Raw genomic sequence first — 21,583 nt, forward strand, 5'->3', positions numbered from 1 at the left:
TCTTAAGTTGGTGTGCATTAAAGCTGCATAAAAGCACAATCTATTCTTAACCTCCTTCTTCTCTGTCTTTCAGTTTCAGAGGACATAAGAGAAGAGAGATTCATGGGTTCCTCCTCAGAGGCAACTGGAGGTGCAGGAGGGGTAGAGGAGAGTCTAGAAACTAGACGGGTAGGAGGACGAGAAGGAAGGGTTCTGGAAGTCCTCTCTGTCTCAGCTTGTTGCTCCTGAAAGCGAGAATTCAGACTGATGCAAAGTGCTATTTATTCATCCAGTGAAGATGGAACATCACGATAAGTGAGCTCATCTTTGATGCGTTCATGTAAACCTATCCAGAAGGCCACCTTGAGAGCATTGCAATCCCAAATGGTCTCAAGTGCCAAGGTGCAAAATTCAATGGTATATTGTGCCACAGACCTATTACTCTGGCGGAGATCCACAAGAGAGTATTCAGCAGCAGAAGTGTGACCAAAGGTCCCAAACACAGAAGACAGTGCAGAAACAAAAGGTATCTGCATCGTTCAGGAGCTGAGCACTCTGTTCCAAAAAGGGAAAGACCCAAGCTAGGGCCTTGTCCTTCAATAAAGAAATAATAAAGGGACCTTTGACTGATGAGACTGTAGGTAGGAGGGTCATTGCGGAAATGCAGTCCGCACTAGTTGAGAAAACCCCTACAGTCGGTAGTGCCATCATACTTGTCAGGCTATGGTATGCGGGGTATGCTACAAGAGGCAAGGGAGGAGTCCATGGTATTAGCAGCTGGGACAGGCTGTGTGGCAACAAGAGCAGTGTTTTCTCTGCAACAAGTGAGGAGACCATAGCGGTGATTTTACAATTTGGAATCCAGACTTTGCAGGTGTGTGGCATGGGTTTCCAGCATTTGTCCCTGAAGATAAATTGCTCTTGCTATCTCATTTGGGTCCATGATCCAAGTATAATGTAATGCTCATGGGATATTTCCCCATCAGACCATTTCTGGCCAGTAGTCTTCTTATCCCAGCATCAAGTGGCAAGATAAGGAAATATCCCAGAACAAAAAATAGAAATAAAAAATGAGGATGCAATCCAATACTCACAGTAGAGATGAGAGAAGCAGGGAAATGGTCCCAGACAGGGCAGGGTTAAACACCAGGCAGACAGTCCATTCTTTCACAGTACCAAAGGGTAAAGCAGAGAGTGGTCAGTAAAGCAAAGTCCGGCAACAGGTAGGCAGTCCAAGGAAACAGCAGTTCAAGGGTACAGCAGGAGAGAGGTCAGAGACAGGAAAAGTTCAGCAACAATAAGGCAATCCAGCAGTTCAGTGGTTAATCAGGACAATGGTCAGAGGCAAGTAGAGTGTCGCAAAAATAAGGCAATACAGCAGTTCAGGGGTTAATCAGGAGAATGGTCATAGACAAGCAGAGTTCAGCAATAAAAGGCAGTCCAATAATAAGTCAAACATAACAGTTAAAAATAGCACCCAGGAGCACAAGACAACCTATACTTGGGCAATGTAAGTAAGAAGGTACTTACATAGACCCAGGTTCGCACCAAGAGGAACGTCCAGAAGTGGTGGTGATGTCAGATCCAGTGCGCCCAGAGCACTGCAGCGTCCATGGCAATGGCCATGGCAACAGGAAGGAGCTGTCTGTGTCCATGGCAACAGCCATGGAAAGTGGAAGGAGTCTGTGTTCTTACCTTCATTGTATGTTTGAACACCTCAATAAAAACTATTTTTTTTTAAAAAAAATTGTATATTTCCTTCAGGAACATGAATGAGAAATCAATGTCCCCAAAAGGTCTTTTTCACCAGCCACAAGGGTGTTTTTTTACAGAACCAAATTTCAGAATGCTTGTCGTTCCCTACAGGCTCGTTCTTCATCTGTAGCACAATGAATGGAAGTAGTGGGTCTTATGGTACCAGTGTCAGATGCAGTACGTTTTGATCTCTTTGATCTTTTTCCTCTCTAATTTTCCCTGATTCAACAGTGCTCAAATGATTGTTTCCATCAGGAACAGAAGATAGAGCTTAGATCTTCAGTCAAATAATCTCTCACATGTTTGAGAGAAAGTCCCTATTTGACCCTTGGAACTTCTTGTCATCGGCCTATCTGGATCTTAGTCATTATGAATGCAGGTGGGCTGGGGTGTGGTTTGGGAGTACCAGAGGATGCAGGGAGTAGGTCCCCTCAGGAGGCAAGGCTACCAACATCCTAGAATATTGTGCAATTCTTAGACCCATAAATCTTGGCCCCTCCTTAAACAGAAAAATGAATTCAGTTGCAATCAGAAAATGTCAATGCCATGGCATACATGAATCATCAGGGAGGCACTTGAAGTCCCTTAGCTATGCGAGAGTTATCTCCCATTCTATCTTGGGCAGAGGAAAACTACAGAACCCTATCGGCCATTCACATTCCCGTAGTGAACAATTGGGAAGCAGATTACCAAAGTCATCAGTTCATCCATCCAGTGGAATGGTCTTTTCATCAGGATGTGTTTGATCAATTAGTCCTGAGGTGGGGTCTTCCAGAAATAGTTCTAGTGGTGTACAAATTGAACCACAAACTTCCAGTTTATTGTACCAGGTTATGAGATACAAGATCTCACATGATAGATACTCTAGTCTGTCTTTGGAACTTTAGTCTGGCCTATTTATTTCCTCTGTTTGTTCTTCTTCCAAGAGTCATTGCCAGAATCAAACAAAAAACAGATTTTGTTATTTTCATAGTTCTGTCGTAGCCCTGCAGAACTTGGTATGCAGACCTAATTCACATGCCATCCCTTCCTTCATGGGCTCTAACCCTAAGGAAAGATCTGCTGTCTCAAGGACCCTTGTGTCATCTGGATCTCAAATCTTTAAATTTGACAGCGTGGAGGTTGAACAGAGGTCATGCAGAGAATTTATCATAAGATTTGAAAAGCTTACTTTCTTTGGTGTTCTTCTAGAGGTTTCTTTTGGAAATCTATAAGAATCCCCAGAATTCTTCAGTTCCTTTAGGGTGGACTGGATAAGGGTTTATCAGCTAGTTCTTTAAAGGGCAAGACTTTGGCATGATCTGTTTTGTTTCACAAAAAGCTGACTAAGTTGCCTGATATTCAAACTTTTGTTCAAGTCTTGGTGAGAATTTGCTCTGTTATTAGGCCCATTTCTCCCCCTTGGAATTTCTGTTTTGCTAGGTGCCCCCTTTGAACCTTTGTGTTCTCTGGACCTAAAGTTATTATCGTGGAAGGTTTTCTTTCTTCTAGCTATTTCTTCTCCTAGAAGAGTTTCTGAACTATCAGCCTTGTCTTCTGATCATTCCTATTTGATTTTTCATCAGGATAAAGTGGTTCTCCATACAAAATATGATTTTCCTCCAAAAGGTAGTGTCTTCAGAAAATATTAATCAGGAGATTGTTGTTTCTTCTCATTGCCCAAATCCTTCTAACTGTAAGGTACACCTTCTACACAACTTAGATGTAGTCAGAGCCTTAACATTTTATCTTCAGGCTACAAAAGATATTAGACAGAGTTTTAGCTTATTTATCTACTCTTCATGTCCCAGAAAGGGTCAAAAGACTACAGCAGTGGCCTTGGCTGAAACAGACTATTCATAAGGCATACTTGGTTGCGGGAAAACCGCATTCAAAAAGAGTAACTGTTCATTCTTGTTACAAACTGCTATTTGTAACTGGCCCTTTAAATGGAAAATTGCCCTGCTTCCCTGGATTTTGGAGAAGCCTATTTGCCAGCCTCCTTCCTCATGACTATGGCCCCTGGAAGATTGTGCCCCTGAGAACATATTAACTTTTATTGGGTGTGTAGGGCCCTTTAAGAACCGTCTGGGGACATATTGTGACTTTGGTGAACAATGCCCCTTTAAGACTATGTCCCCAGACCTGTAAAATAACTTGTCCCTGGCTTTCTCCCACTTGGTTCAGTAAATAGGGCTTACTGAACCACACAGGCAGAGTGTTCCACAGAAAGGGAGCACTATTACAAAAGCATTAGTTTTCATTGTGTGCCATTAAGAGTTAATTTTGTTCAATTCCAAATACAAGTTTGCTGGGATCAGCTCTAATTAAGTTTAGTGATAAACCTTCCCATTGTCTAATCAGACTGCTAGTGATAAGGTGGACTGCATTGTTTTCTTGTGTGTAAATTGTTATCTGCTGAAGAAATGTAATTCTACTATGGCCTGTAAAAGGGCGTTGTCTCTATCTAAATGTATCAAATGTGTGATTGGGGATTTCATGCCTCCCCCTGAGAGTGTCTTTTTTGCATGTAACCTCAATAAAAAGCAGACTGTGTGTTCAAGCACATCATACCTTTTCTGACCCTCTAACTTGCAACTTTGACTCATGTTTGTAGGGGACAGCTATAATCACTACAGGGATTGCTATGCTCTATATACTCCCTTAGCTACTGAGCTCCTGTAAGAGCTCTTGTTCCTGATCCTGCTTTGCTCTAAAGAAGGAAGAGGTTCACCTACTGGAGCCTGGTCGTAGGTCCAGGGCGCAGAGCAGACGGCGAGATACCAGCCCAGCAGCGGTGGTTTGTAGAGTCTGCGTTACGTATGGTGGCTACGCAGTAGTCTATAGTGTCTACGGTGCTGCTGCTCCTTTGGTAAGCACTAGGAGCATCCTTTTCTACGGTCCAACTTCCAGCCAGCCTGGAGGCAACCGTAACATTTGGTGGCAGCGGTGGGATGGCGTCCTAGCGCAAGGAGCAGCACCCCAACAGCACTGGTATCGTAGGAGAGTTATTGAGGGCAACGCTAGCCACTGCGCAGCGTCCCTACCTACAGCAGCATGGAGCTGACAAGATAATGGTCAGAACCCTGTGAAGAGCACCTCAACCGGATCCGTCGCTATGAGGGCGTGGATTTCGTTCCAGAGGTAAAGAGGCGGCTAGTCCGATATGGTCCAGATCCTGCGCAGGAGGTAGTCAGTCGCATCATCCGGGAATTGGATATGGAGAACAAGGCGGCACAAGCCTTTGAGCGCCAACTGTGGAGTTTGAGGGTATGGACACCTGGTCTCTCTCCCCAGCCGCAGCATGTTCCACATGGAGAGGAGAGCAGCGACCTCCCTCCCCAATGGCAGTATACCGTGCAGAGGGAAGAGACAACTGGTCTCCTTCCCCAACCCAAACCAGAGATACCTGAGGCAGCAGGCCTCATAGACTGGTCCTGGGAGGACCCCCAGCAGGCAGGTGGAGATGGGACCGCAGTCTCTCTACCGGCCCTACAGGGATGCTTGGCAGGCGGCCCAGATCCCCAGCGACAGACCCAGCTACAGGGAAGGGAGAGCATCGACCTCCCTCCCCAGCCGGAGTGTGCCTTCCAGGGAGAGGAGACAACCAGTCTCTCTCCCCAGCCGCAGCATGTTCCACAGGGAGCAGAGAGCATCGACCTCCCTTCCCAACGGCCGCCGGAGTATCAGGAGGAGGAGGTAAGCCAATCTCTCCCTCCCCAGCTAACTCCTAACTTGGGCCCAGGGTTAACAATGGAGATGTTAACCCCCACTGACCCCCACGTTCCCTTTGCCACTGGGCAGGACTATGCCCCAATTCCCCCAGCAGGAGAGCTGGCATCAGGACAGAGCGCTGCTGGCCTCTGCCCTAAAGACCCCCTTGTTACAGGACTGGCCTGCAAACCCCTCACCCCAGCAGAAGCGCTGGCACCAGGGCAGAGTGCCGCTGGCCTCTGCCCCCCAAGTACCACCAGCTATTTGCCCAGCTGCGCCAGGAAGGCCGAGGATGCTACACTTTTATCCTACAACCTGGAACCTACAGGCCAGTACTACTTATTGTGGGGGGGCTAATTTGCTGCTAATGTTTATTTGTGGGTGGGTTGCGAGACTAACTTAGGCACTGACCGACAGAAGGTCAGGTGCCTGGTTAGTCTCCATCCAAAAGGGGAGATATGTTACAAACTGCTATTTGTAACTGGCCCTTTAAATGGAAAATTGCCCTGCTTCCCTGGATTTTGGAGAAGCCTATTTGCCAGCCTCCTTCCTCATGACTATGGCCCCTGGAAGATTGTGCCCCTGAGAACATATTAACTTTTATTGGGTGTGTAGGGCCCTTTAAGAACCGTCTGGGGACATATTGTGATTTTGGTGAACAATGCCCCTTTAAGACTATGTCCCCAGACCTGTAAAATAACTTGTCCCTGGCTTTCTCCCACTTGGTTCAGTAAATAGGGCTTACTGAACCACACAGGCAGAGTGTTCCACAGAAAGGGAGCACTATTACAAAAGCATTAGTTTTCATTGTGTGCCATTAAGAGTTAATTTTGTTCAATTCTAAATACAAGTTTGCTGGGATCAGCTCTAATTAAGTTTAGTGATAAACCTTCCCATTGTCTAATCAGACTGCTATTGATAAGGTGGACTGCATTGTTTTCTTGTGTGTAAATTGTTATCTGCTGAAGAAATGTAATTCTACTATGGCCTGTAAAAGGGCGTTGTCTCTATCTAAATGTATCAAATGTGTGATTGGGGATGTTATGCCTCCCCCTGAGAGTGTCTTTTTCCATGTAACCTCAATAAAAAGCAGACTGTGTGTTCCAGCACATCAGACCTTTTCTGACCCTCTAACTTGCAGCTTTGACTCATGTTTGTAGGGGACAGCTATGATCACTACAGGGATTGCTATGCTCTATATACTCCCTTAGCTACTGAGCTCCTGTAAGAGCTCTTGTTCCTGATCCTGCTTCGCTCTAAAGAAGGAAGAGGTTCACCTACTGGAGCCTGGTCGTAGGTCCAGGGCGCAGAGCAGACGGCGAGATACCAGCCCAGCAGCGGTGTTTCATAGAGTCTGCGTTACGTATGGTGGCTACGCAGTAGTCTATAGTGTCTACGGTGCTGCTGCTCCTTTGGTGAGCGCTAGGAGCATCCTTTTCTACGGTCCAACTTCCAGCCAGCCTGGAGGCAACCGTAACAATTCTATTAGGTTTGTACCTACTACTTGGGCCTTCATAAATGACACATCTTGGAACAGATTTGCATGGTGGTAACTTGATCTTCTTGGCAGGAAAGTTATTCAGGCCACAGTGTCCAGAAAATAGGAACAGACCTAATTTTGTCCTACCCATCCTTAACATGGACTCTCAGCTTGGGTATTGTATCCCACATGGTACGGACACCTATGGACTCTACAGAATGTATACTTACCAATACATTTCTTTCTTTCGGGATGATGAGAGTCCATAGTACATACCCGTTTTTTGCTATGGGCAACAGTTCTTATTTGCACCTCTTAACCCTACCATCTATCTTTCCTACCTTTTTTATCTCTCTCCTCTGCTCGACTATATGTAAATTGAGTGGGGAGAGGAGGTGGGAGGGATTAAAGCTTTTGTGAGGGTTCTTGACTATGGGCACATCTTTCATCATTCCGAAAGAAAGAAACTTTTCACTAAGTATTAATTCTGTTTTCTTAGATGACAGAAGTAGCCATTGGGAAAAACAATTTAATGTCTTCTATGGGAAATTCCAAAAGATAAGAAGGAAATGAGCAAGCGAAAAGGCTTTCAATGAAGAAGCCAACAATTTCCAACAAATTTCTTAGAGAACAGTATACAATAGGTTTGTTGACTAAATACATGAATAAGTTATTAAGTTGGAAAGAAATAAAACACAGGAGCAACCATCACCAAAATTATGACAAAGAAACATTGGAAATGCTCAAAATAAATGCATTATTAAGGACCTCTGTAGGAGATTTTCTGGATATAAGTTCAGAAAAATAAGGATTTTAAATGGTCTATAGCTTCTAGTAAATTACATCCCATTTCTACAAATCAAACATGTGGCTGGTTGGTTTAGACAAAAAGTACTCATCCATGCAGAAAACAGAATGTTAATTCTATTAAAAGTATATTAATAAGGAGGTCTCTTTGACTGTGCCTTATCCTCCAGTACAATAAACTTGCCTTGTCTGTTTTAGTCGGCATGCATAAGAAGGGGAAGAACACAAAAGGGAATGTTACATCTGTTCCTTTTAGTGAAAATGACAGCCACCAGTTACCTCTACTACTGGACCCAAACCATGCTCACCCAATAATAACAGAGTATGTATTTTATAATTATATGTGTAATGAGGTAAGTTTAATATCTATTCTATAATTGCGTTTGTAACGTGTCCATCGTTGTCGCTAGTTGCGCACGCATCCTCAAAGGAATGTTGGCTGCGTGAAGCAGCCAAAAGAATGTTGGCTGCGTGTGCAGCCAAAGAATCCACCTGGATGCAGCAACACTGCATCCAGGTGGATTCTGAAAATTGCAGGTGGATTCTGAAAATGACAGGGTGGTGAAAGAATTCACCTGGATTCTTTCACCACACTGCCATTTTCAGAATCTAAAAAAAGCACAACCACCCGCACGAAACAACGAAAAAACATGTAACCGCCTGCAAGTATTAAAAAAAACTAACCGCCCACACGAAGTATAACAAAAAACCTAACCTCCCTCACAAAGTATTAACAAACATTGAAACCGCCAACATAGCAAAATAATTAAGTAATTAACCCCTAATCCGCAAATACCATAATTAAAATATTAACTCCTAAAGAGACACACCCCCACATCGCAATAAACCTAATTAACCTATTAACCCCTAAACCGACAAACCCCCACATCAAAATAAACCTAATTAACCTATTGACCCCTAAACCGATGAACCCCCACATTGCAATAAACCTACGGTAATTAACCTATTAACTCCTAAACCATCAACCCCCCACATCACAATAAACCTTATTAGCCTAATTAACCCCTAAACCGCCAAACCACCACATTACAATAACCTTAATTAACCTATTAACTCCTCCTAAACCGCCAACCCACCACAATGCAAATAACTAATTTAATTACTAAGCCCCCTAAACTAACACCCTTTAAATTAACCCCAATACTAAGTTACACTTAATAATAAAACCTAACATTAAATTGCAAATAAAATAATCTAAAATTACAGAAAAAAATCAACAAAATTATCAAAAATAAAAAAAATTAAACCTAATCTGCATGAAAATAAAAAAGCCCCCCCCCAAATAAATACACCCCCTAATCTAAACAAAACTACCAATAGCCCTTAAAAGGGCCTTTTGTAGGGTATTGCCCTAAGTTAAACAGCACTTTTACATTTAAACAATACTAAGTCCCCCCGAACAGTAAAAAAACCCCACCCACCAAACCCACCCAAAATAAAAAAACCTACCACTAAAAAAACCTAAACTACCAGCGACGTACCCTGTATGTCACTGGCATTTTTTTGGGACTTGATTGTTTTATAGCGCAGTCTTACCACCAGCGTTGAGACTGCTCTATTGCACAAAGTCTGCTGGAGGGAGTGCATTAATAGTGTGTTCTTGCTAGACTTGTGCTATTATGTCCTGAGAAAACCCTTAACGACCAGTGACATACAGGGTACATTGTGGTCATTAAGGGGTTAAATCCCTAATCTTAAAAATAAAAAAAAGAAAAGAAAATACTAAAACTAAGCCCCAAATAGGTACTCACCGTTCCTGAAGTCCGGCGGAGAAGGTCTTCTTCCAGGTGGCTCCATCATCTTCTATCTTCATCCAGAGCAAAGGCGGCACGGAGAGGAGGTGCGGAGCTGGCTTCCCCGATGCGTGGATCATCAGCGGTGGTCCTCGGCGGCGGTCCTCGGCGGCGTGGAGGTTCCTCTTCATGCGATCATCTGTCGCACACTGAAGATTGAATGCAATGTACCATATATTTATTGGGGTACCTTGCATTCCTATTGGCTGAAATTTTGAAATCAGCCAATAGGATGAGAGCTACTGAAATCTTATTGGCTGATTTGAACAGCCAATAGGATTTCAGTAGCTCTAGCTCTCATCCTATTGGCTGATATAAAAATTTCAGTCAATAGGAATGCAAGGTTCCCCAAATTAATGCGGTACCTTGCATTCAATCTTCAGTGTACGACGGACATTGGATGAAGAGGAGCCTCCAAGCCGTGAGGACCACTGCCGTTGAGGACATCCGCTGAGGATCTATGCAATCAAGGAAGCTAGCTCAGCACCTCCGCTCCGCACTGCCTTCTTTCTGGATGAAGAAAGAAGATGATGGAGCCACCTGGAAGAAGACTTTCTCCGCCGGAATTTAGGAACAGTGAGTACCTATTTGGGGCTTAGTCTTAGGTTTTTTTTATTTTTTGGGGTGGCTTTATTTTGAGATTAGGGATATTTGGACTGGAAAAGAGCTGATTGCCCTTTTAAGGGCAATGCCCATACAAATGCCCCTTTAGGGGCAATGGGTAGTTTAGGTTTTTTTTAACGTTTTTTTTTTATTTTGGGGGGTTTGGTGGGTGGGGTAATTGGTAATTTGTTTAGGTAAAAGAGCTGTTTAACTTAGGGCAATGCCCTACACAAACCCTTTTAAGGGCCATTGGTAGTTTAGTATTAGATTAGGGGTGTTTTTATAGGGGTATTAGTTTAGGTTTAATTTTTTTTATTTTTTCTGTAATTTTACATTTTTTATTTTGTGTAATTTTAGCTTTGGGGTTTGTAGTTTTTTTTTTTTTTAATAGACTGCCGTCTGGGCAGGCTTATCACCTAGTAAATATTTTAAAAAACAAAGAAACTCTGACAAACTTCTCAGTACACAATTTAGGGCCAGATTACAAGTGGCGTGCTAACTGTTTCTCACAAACAATATCAAGTTTATTGCGGCTGTTTGCATGCATCGGAAGGAGCGCTCATATTATAAGTTGAAAGTAAATGCGAAGCATGAGTGCAATCAAGATTTACACTAGACTGATTAACTCAACCTCAGAACTCTGGTTAATTGTTACGTGAATCAAAGAAGTGTCACAAAACACATCACAAATACATTTAAAACTACAGTTACACTCATAATAACACAACCTGATAAAAATTATTAAAAAAAATATTGCACAGAAAAGTTAAGGGCTCAAAGATATGAGGACATACATACACATGTCTACAGAGGTATATATATATATATATATATATATATATATATATGTGAGTACATATGTATTAATTTAAATGTGCATATATGTATTTATATATACACATATAAACACATAAATACATACAGTATGTATACATATATAGACATATATAAGTGCATTGGATTCCTTTTGAGTCAAGTAGAAGAAAACATGTAAAATCCTATTTATGCAATATATTTATTTTTAATAAAGTGTTATACTGTAAATAGTTCACATTCCAATGTTTTGCACAGAGAATATGCTCTATGTATTTTTAAATAGATCTTCCTATACATATATCTGTATATATCTATACCTATATACAGTATATATATAGATAGATACTGTAGGTATATGTATAGATATATATTTTACCTAAAAAAATAATATATATATATATATATTTAAATATGAGTTTATGAATAAATAGAACTTATTCTGTTATGTGAAGAACATGGGAATGTGAACTATTCATAATTTCATGTTTGGTTAGCGCACCTGCGAGAATACGAGTAGGGATTTTTTCAGCTTTTCGTGCTCCATTAAAGTCTACGGGGGAATACCTTAACGCATTTGTGATATTCTAAATTTTTAATTTTTAACTTGTAAAACACATGCTACCCGACGCGCACTAAAAACTTACTTCTAGTGCAGTTAACGCACAAGCGGGGGCGATATATAGTGCTCTACTCATAATCTTGCCATAATCAGGTTCAGGAATCCTATCTGTACAACAAAAATACTTTTCTTTACCTGGATTTATTTTAGTTACACCTAGTCCCACACTCTCAACAATGCCAGCAGCTTCATGACCTAAAATAACTGGAAATTTAATTTGATTTCGTTTTCCTTCCAATACATTTTCATCTGAGCGACAAATTCCAGTAGCTATAATCTGTAAAAAAATTAAAAGATTAAAAGATTGAATGAAATATTTGTGTAGTAACTATATGGCAAAATAGTTTGTGTGTGTGTTTATATATACACATACATACATATACAGTATATATATATATATATATATATATATATATATATATATATATATATATATATATATAAAAACACCCAGTATACCCTAACACCAATCCCACAACCCTTATATACCCCACTACTCTTTAAGATTAATGATATTTAGCCATTGACCCTGCTGCCGCTAGCGTCCTCGCTACAGTCGCTCCACCTTGACATCATTAAGATGAATCATGTCCTGATGCGTCCATTTACACAGACGTGAGAGGATTTGAGTACAACAGCTGACTGTCAAAACAAAGCAGCTACTGATTAATGGCTAAGCTGTTTCAAGTTAGTGGACGGTAAGGTAACACCGTTATTAAAAACAACACTAACACTGATCATAAAATGTACTATTTACAGACTATATATACTCCAATTCATGTTGCAACACAATGGACAATTTATCGCTTTAGGTGTCAAAAGGAGTATGCTAGATTTTTAATACAAAGGGCCATGACAGTAGATATATCTTCGCTATGATATATAGCAGCCGAACTTGTGCTTAGATCTGTACTAGGGAGAGATCTCCTACTTGAGAGGCTAGTGATAAAAAGGAATGAATACATCTGTGTATTCAGGCCTCTTGGTGTCATGGTATCAAGCATATAGATCCACTTTGTTTCTCTTCTTAGTAGAGCCTTGGCTCTATCACCTTCCCTGAGCATGGGTGGAATTTGATCAATGAGCATGGTCCTAATACTGGATACTCCATGTTTCTTCTGGCAGAAATGGCTCTACTAAGAAGAGAAACAAAGTGGATCTACATGCTTGATACCATGACACCAAGAGGCTTGAATACACAGATGGATTTCAGCCATGTTTATCACTAGCCTTTCAAGTAAATGATTGGGCAAGCACAACATCTTTCGCTACCTATTTATATCCAGATATGGAACTAGAGGATGCCTACATGTATGCAAGAAAGGATATGTGCCCTTATACACAGCAGGAGATATTTCCCTAGTACAGATCCAAGCACGAGATCGGCTGCTATATATCATAGCGAAGAAATATCTACTGTCTCGACCCTCTGTATTAAAAATCTACCATACTCATTTTGACACCTGACCTGAAGCGATATAGTGTCCATTGTGTTGCAATATGAATTGCAGTATATATAGTCTGTAAATAGTACATTTTATGATCAGTGTTAGTGTTGCTTTTAATCACTGTGTTACCTTACCATCCACTAACTAAAACAGCTTAGCCAATAATTATGTCTCATGACATGTAAGGATGATGTTAGAATACCAGTTATTATTCAGTATCAACTTAACATTTTGTGTGTATACGATTGTAATAATACACAGATACACAGATACAATAACACGATCGGTAGCTGCTTTGTTTTGACAGTCAGCTGTTGTACTCAACTCCTCCTACGTCTGTGCCTTACTTGTCAGGGTTTAAAAGCTACTAGCCCATAGGGGAGACGTTAGTAGTCCAATCAAAGTTAAAGATAGGAAAAAGAAATAGCAGACACTAACTCTTCAAGACCACTTGACCATTGGAAAAGCCAATAATTATAAAACATTTCAAAGTGTGCTGGACATTCTAATATAATAGATTCATCACAAACCTAGTTTGATCCACATTCTAAGATTATATTTCTGTAAGTATGTATTCCATTTCCTGAGACCAGGAAATTCCTTGCCTTAATTTGAATATTCAAAATCAACAGCCCCTTTAACAAATAAGTGTGCATGCAGTGTTTTTATGTGTACAACGCGTGCAGTGCTTTTGTGTGTTGTGTGTGTTTGTCCTCAGTGCTTTTGTGTATTGTGTGCAGTGGTTTTGTGTGTGGTGTGTATGTGCACAGTGTTTTTTTATGTTGTGTGTGTGTAAGCAGTGACTTTGTGCATTGTGTGTGTTTTGCACAAAGTTTGTGTGTGTGTGCACAGTGTTTTTGTATGTGTGTTCACAGTGTTTTGTGTTAGGTGTGTGTGCAGTGATTTTGTGTGTGGTAGGTGCGCGCAGTGTTTTTATATGTGAGGCAAGCATTTGTGTGTGTGCGTATGTGTCTGTATAGAGTTTTTGTGTGTGTGCAGTGTTTTTATATGTGAGGTGTTTCTGTGTGCAATTATTTGTGTGTATGCAGTGTTTTTGTGTGTGAGGTGTGTACCAAGTGTTTTGTTTGTGATGTGTGTGCGTGCAGTATTTTTATGTGCAAGGTGTTCCTGTGTGCAATATGTTTTGTGTGTGCAGTGTTTTTGTGTTTGTGTGGTGTGGTATACAGGGGTGGAAAAATAGCATTATGGTTTACTAGTCTGTTGTTTAAAGCTACTAGACCAAAGGAAAAAGTTAGTTGTCCCCTCAATGTTAAAGATGGAAAAATGTGAAATTTCCAAGTCGTCTTCTGCAATTTCTAAGTCGTCCAGGACCACTGGACTATATAAATATATATATAAAGAGAGAGAGGGAGTGTATATATATATATATATATATATATATATATATATATATATATATATATATATATATTTATATATATCTTTATTTTTTTGTTATTTGAAGAAAAAGTATTTTTGTAGAAAAATGGAACAGCCATGGGGACTAAATTTGAGCCACATTTTGCTAAGCTATATATGGGATCTTTTAAAGATGATATATATAAACATAAGAATTTAATATTCTGGTGGAGATATAATGATGATATTTGAATAATCTGGGAGGAAGATGAGTCCTCTTGGTTAGAGTTTGTGGAAAGTCTAAATAGGAATGATACAAATCTTAACTTTACCCATAATGCAGACAAGGAACATATACATTTTTTGGATGTCTCTCTATTCACTGTAAAATAAGAAATAGGCAGTAGATTGTATAGGAAAGATACTGATACAAATGGTTATTTGGATGCAAAGAGTACCCACTATCCGAAGTGGATAGAAAATATCAATAGGGCCAAAGGTTGAAATGTAATTGTACCAGACAGAAAGATTTTGAGGAAGAGGCAGATAAATTAAAAAGAAAATTCAGAGAAATAAAGTTCTCTGAAGAAGTAATTAAAGAGGCCTATGAAAAAGCAAAGTCAGATAGGAAAATATGTTTTTTAAGTTTTGGAAAACATGACCAGATGAAACAAACAGGGAATCTAACACTAAACAAGAATAGAAAGAAAAGAGGGACCAAAGTTAAATTTATCATTACATTCAATGAAAGTTTCAGGAAAATTAAAAATATCATCTTACATGGAGAACCTCTACTGTAAGATGTGATAGGGGATAGACCAGATATTATTTTTAGAACAATAAAAATAAAGGGATGTCTGGTATAAAAAATATGAAGGGTTTTTATAAGTGTTCCAGAAAACATTGTGTGTGCTGCGAACATACAAATAAGTCAAAGCAGTATAATAGTTTTGCAGATATACAAAATGGAACAAAGGAGCTCTCCAATAAGTTAAATATTAAACTGCAAATCCAATCATGTAGTTTACTTATTGTAATGTACATGTGAGAAACCTATGAGGTACAATGGACGTACGAAAAGAAGTCTCAAAACAAGGTGTCTAAAACACATAAAAATATTGAGGCTTGTACCTCGAAAAATCCCCTAATAAGACATTTCTCTAAAATACATAACAAGAACAAGGCAGACTTCTACATTAAAGCAATAGAACAGGTACAGATAGGAAAGAGAGGTGGGAATAGACTAATAGATTTAAGGAAAAGGGAAACATTTTGGATCTTCACCTTAAAAACATTAGAAGGTTTAAATAGGGCTATTCAAAGCTAAAATAGGTATAAGTATTTATACCTTAGAGCGCCCAGTGCTGTAAAATTTAAACAATGGTATGGTTATTTATATCTACCTGGAAAAAAAAGAATACAGAATAACACAAACTTATTTTTCACTGACAATCTTAAACAGTGAAAAACAAAATGACAGCACTTTTATAAAAAAAATTTGTTTTGAAAAAGAAATGCTAACTTAAACATATGTTGCTATTAAAATGTAATAGTCAATACAATGAATACAATAAAATATTTTAAAATAACAAAGATACTTGCACTTAAAAAGTATCACAAAAATGTTCTTGAAAAAAGCAATTGGTTTGCAGGACAAATGCAAACTGCCGTCCGACTCATACTCAAGCTCCACTACTCGTTTCAGGGTACATGCCTCTTCATCAGTGATGTGTAATGCGTAGTCCTGAGTCTCTTTTTATAGGAAGGTATAATATATTTCCAACATCCCATTCATTACGCACAAAATCAAATAATAAAGCTTTTTTGGGGTCTGTAGAGCATTTACTTATTATATTTAAAAAATTGTATATATGAATAAAGGGGTTTATTATTTCCCTGAGTCGGATACTTTTTGTTGACCCACAAAGCATACGAAACTCAAACATTTACCTGCTCGCCAAACAAAAGGGTTTCCATAGAGACCAAGTTCCTTGATAAACAGTGAATATTGTAGTGAAAGTTACGTCACTTCCTATAGTTGCCATGGAAACCGAGTTGTTTAATTGACCCGTTATCATGACTTATATCATAATACATTAAAATATCAATAACATACTTTCAGTAGGAAAAAATGTCCTCTAACATCGGCTCAACCAACTTAATTCCATGTTTTACTAAAGTTGATAATATGGAACATTCTAACTGTTCAGATTCTAATGTAGATGAATAGCTAAAAACCCATTGCATAGAAATTGTGTCACAATAAACTTTCCCAAAGGTTGTCATTGGAAACAAGTTGTTTATCAACATATAGTTATTATCACAATAAAGAAAAAGTTGAGAAAGCTTTAAAATGTGTAAATTAAAAAAAATGTGAAGATATTTTAGAAAGACAGTATACCAAGAGTAAGGATAAGACTAAAAGTATTCCAGTGATATGATCAATGGAATAAAACTCATGCAAAATAATAACTTTAATAGATGCATGATTACAGACTATAACATAGATAAAAAAAGAAATATTACAAATCTTAAATAAATATGAACATATACTAAAGAATGACCAATTGTTAAGAGATAATACCCTTTATAATAATAAGGTTACCAGTAGAAAAGCTCCAAATTTAAAATCAATCTTATTTCCATCAGACCACCAATAAGTTAGAAAGTGGGAACAAAAATACATCTAGTAATAACATAAAAGATTGGGGCTTTTTAGAACCACCAATAAGGAAGATGGGAATATTGTCAATATTGCCCGAAAAAAACTACAACATTTAATGTTCCACTTTCTTGTAAAACATTTAAGATCAAACAGTTCATCAATTGGGAAACACAATTTGTTATCTATAGGTTAAAGTGTACCTGTGAACTTTATTATATAAAAGACGCACAACCAGACAATTTAGAAAACATATATATGAAATATATGATATAAAACAAGGGTTTCAAAAACTCTTGGCTAGATTACGAGTCTTGCGTTAGGCTTAAAAAGCAGCGTTGGCTGATCCCAACGCTGCTTTTTAACGCCTGCTGGTATTACGAGTCTTGCAGGTACAGGTGTACCGCTCACATTTTTGGCCAGACTCGGAAATACCGCAAATCCACTTACGTCAATTGCGTATCCTATATTTTCAATGGGACTTGCATAGGGCCGGTATTACGAGTCTGACCAAAAGTGAGTGGTAAACCCTCTCCTGTCAAGACTGGTACTGCATTTTAAAGTCAGTAGTTAAGAGTTTTACACTACAACGCCGTAGCATAAAACTCTTAACTAAAGTGCTAAAAATACACTAACACCCATAAACTACCTATTAACCCCTAAAACGAGGCCCTCCCACATCGCAAACCCTAAAATAAATATTTTAACCCCTAATCTGCAGAACCGGACATCGCTGCCACTATAATAAATATATTAACCCCTAAACTGCCGCACTCCCACATTGCAAACACTATTTAAATATTATTAACCCCTAATCTGCCGGCCCTAACATCGCCGTCACGACCTACATTTATTAACCCCTAATGTGCCACCCCCAACGTCGCCGCCACTATAATAAAGTTATTAACCTCTAAACCTAAGTCTAACCCTAACACCCCCTAACTTAAATATAATTGAAATAAATTTAAATAAAATTATTACAATTAACTAAATGATTCCTATTTAAAACTAAATACTTACCTATTAATAACTAATCTACCTAATTAAAATAAATGCAAAGTTACCTGTAAAATAAAAATAAACCCTTAGCTAGCTACAGTGTAACTATTAGTTATATTGTAGCTATTTTAGGGTTTATTTTATAAGTAAGTATTTAGTTTTAAATAGGAATTATTTATTGTAGTAATTTTATTTAGATTAATTTAAATTATATTTAAGTTAGGGGGGGTTAGGGATAGACTTAGGTTTAGGGGTTAATAACTTTATTATAGTGGTGGTGACGTTGGGGGCGGCAGATTAGGGGTTAATAAATGTAGTTAGGTTGCAGCGAGATTGGGGCGTCAGATTCGGGGTTAATAATATAATGTAGGTGTCAGCGATGTTGGGGGCGGCAGATTAGGGGTTAATAAGTGTAAGATTAGGGGTGTTTAGACTCTGGCTTCATGTTAGGGTGTTAGGTGTAGACATAACTTTTATTTCCCGATAGGAATCAATGGGGCTGCGTTAGGAGCTTTACGCTGCTTTTTTGCAGGTGTTAGTTTTTTTTCAGCCGGCTCTCCCCCATTGATTCCTATGGGGAAATCATGCACGAGCATTCAGCCAGCTCACCACTAAAGTAAGCAGCGCTGGTATTGAGGTGAGATGTGGAGCAAAATTTTGCTCTTCGCTCACTTTTTTGCAGCTAACGCCAGGTTTCTAAAAACCCGTAATACCAGCGCTGTCTGTAAGTGAGCAGTGAGCATAAACTACTCGTTAGCACCGTACAGCTTCTAACGCAAAACTCGTAATCTAGGTGTCTGTTTCTCAACATTTTGATCAGCTACATGGATGAAACATTATGGGACTGAACATGTGAAAGCTGACAGAAGACGTGGAGATAGAGAGAAAGAACCCTTAATCAACGAGAATCCTTTTGTATTATAACTTTGAATACCCTTTATCCAAATGTAAATTTTGATTTAGTATGCTTTATAACATAAGATATATATATATATATATATATATATATATTTATAATTTTTCCCATTTTTTTAAGACCATAGATTTACCCACAATATTATTATTACTAGTTATTCATCTAAAAAACATCTTAACAACATGTCAGCTTTAGGAATACCCCAGTATACCCCGGTATGAAGTTTTTCCTAGCTATCTAATGGGACCACTAGTGGATCACTAATGATGATCTCCCATGTCTGAGGTTTGTGGAGTTCCCCCTAGAGCTTGAGGGGGTACCTGCACCCAGACATGGGTTAATGTATATAAAAATGGATTCATTAAAGATACAAGGATATACTCTAAAAGGCCGACCATGTCCGGCACACAGAGATTAATTCCAACAGATAGAACAATGTCCAGCAGCACAGCAGTGAAGTTTAAAAAAAGAAATTTATTTCCACAGGTTAAAAATAACAGTACAAACCACGGACAAGAAGGACTGACGTGTTTCACGCCCCCTAGTGGCGCTTACTCATAGACTACTGAAAATACACCAGATAACCCCTTAAATAGCTGTACCAGATGATCAACAGGTTAACTCTTAATAAGGTCTCTGCATAATTAGTAACAACAAAAGAACATTAAAAAGTGTGACATACAAATACATTGTCCAATTTATATGATATACATAATTAATAAGGAAAGAATTGATAATAAGTATATACAAAAAGTGATAACAAGTGTTTAAGAGTATTTAATTATCAAAATAAAATATTAAATTAGTTCCTAGGTTCAAAATTATACAGGGAACCAAAAACTAGTAATTTTTCAATGATATGTCGAAATGAAAAAGCATAGACATAATTAAAAATGTAATGTAATATTAACGCATCATTGCTTCACCAAACCTTCACAAATTATCCTGCAAGTATATATGCCCACAAGTATTGATGTCCACAAACTAAAAGAAAAATTTACAGTAATGATATACCAATAAAATCATTATTTCATAGATCCCCAATAACCTGTGGATGTAAAGATAACAGTGTATTAACACACATAGAGAATACATATATATATATATATATATATATATATATATATATATATATATATATATATATATATATATATATATACAGGTAGCCCTCAGTTTACGCCAGGGTTAGGTTCCAGAAGGAATGGTTGTAAATCGAAACCATTGTAAATTGAAACCCAGTTTATAATGTAAGTCAATGGGAAGTGAGGGAGATAGGTTCCAGGCCCCTCTCAAAATTGTCATAAGTAACACCTAATACATTATTTTTAAAGCTTTGAAATGAAGACTCTAAATGCTAAACAGCATTATAAACCTTATAAAATGACCACACAACACAGAATATATAATTAAACTAAGTTAAATGAACAAAAACATTTGCTTAACAGAATTATAAACCTAATACAATAATCACACAACACAGACTTCACTTGCATTTTTCTGCAAACAGTTCTTTCTATGCATTCCAATCTGGACTGATTTATAGACAGGAAGATCTTGTTCCTTTGAAATCTGCTAGATAGCTCAGATCTGGTTAAACTGATTAATTTCAGCTTGCTTGGCTTTGCTGCAACACAAGCGGACAGCTCCACCTACTGGCTATTTTAATAAATGCACTGCTTCTCAATGCTTTTCAATAGCAGTCACATGGCTGGAAAAAAAGGTTGTTATTCTGAAACGGTGTAAATTGAACCGTTGTAAAATGAGGGCCACCTGTATTGGCAATGTGTGATAAATATACTACAAAGTCTATAGCTTAAAATTGCATAAATTATCTAAAGTGTATACAATGTTTCAGATAGTAGTAGGCAGGTGATATATATTCATAATTTATACGAAATATGTCCCATTGCAAGTTAAGACCCATAGGAACTCTGGACTTAAGTTTATATATCCAATATAATTCTTTTTTATCAAGAATCTTATACCTATTCCCACCTCTAGATGGAGTTTTGGCTAAATCAATTATTCTTACTGAGAAATCACTAACACTTGTAAAATGAACCTGATTAGTGTCTGGCAATGGTGAAATCTTATTATTTTTTACGTAATTTACATGTTCCTGTATTCTCACATTAGCCTCCCTCGTTGTTTTACCAATGTACTGTATATGACAAATATTGCATTCTAGAAGGTAGATGGCAAAACGGGTTTCGCAATTGGCGTAAAAAAAAATCTCATACATAGTATCATCAACCGTGGATTTAAACTGCCTGGTTATTTCCATCATAACACAGGTCAGACACGTTCTAGCTCCACATTTGAAATTTCCTTTTCTCCTTAACCAACTATCACCCCTACTTGATGTCAAATTCAAGACCATGCTAGGAGTCAGTCCAGATGCCAGGGTTTGAAGTCTTTTATAAACAAATTTGCATTTCTTAATGTAACTATGTAGCACGCTGTTGGCATTTATCATTGCACAAGCATTTCTAGTGAAATGATTGTGCAATGCCGCCCCCTGCACATTCACGGCCAATAGGCCGCTAGCAGGGGGTGTCAATCAACCCGATCGTATCTGATCTTGGTGATTGCTGTCCGTTGTTTTAGAAATGGCAGCGAAGTTAAAGGGA

The 21,583-nt window shown here is 38.5% G+C and overlaps 1 protein-coding gene across 1 annotated transcript in view; it reads right to left on the reverse strand.

The window, feature by feature from the left end:
• LOC128649915 (alcohol dehydrogenase 1) overlaps nt 1–21,583 on the reverse strand; it is a 264,525-nt gene that overhangs the window by 187,867 nt on the left and 55,075 nt on the right. Inside the window, exon 3 of the mRNA XM_053703466.1 lies at nt 11,702–11,843. Coding sequence (XP_053559441.1) covers nt 11,702–11,843 — 142 coding nt within the window. The remainder of the gene's footprint in view (nt 1–11,701; nt 11,844–21,583) is intronic.

Source organism: Bombina bombina, chromosome 2, assembly GCF_027579735.1.
Source record: "Bombina bombina isolate aBomBom1 chromosome 2, aBomBom1.pri, whole genome shotgun sequence".
NCBI lineage: Eukaryota > Metazoa > Chordata > Amphibia > Anura > Bombinatoridae > Bombina > Bombina bombina.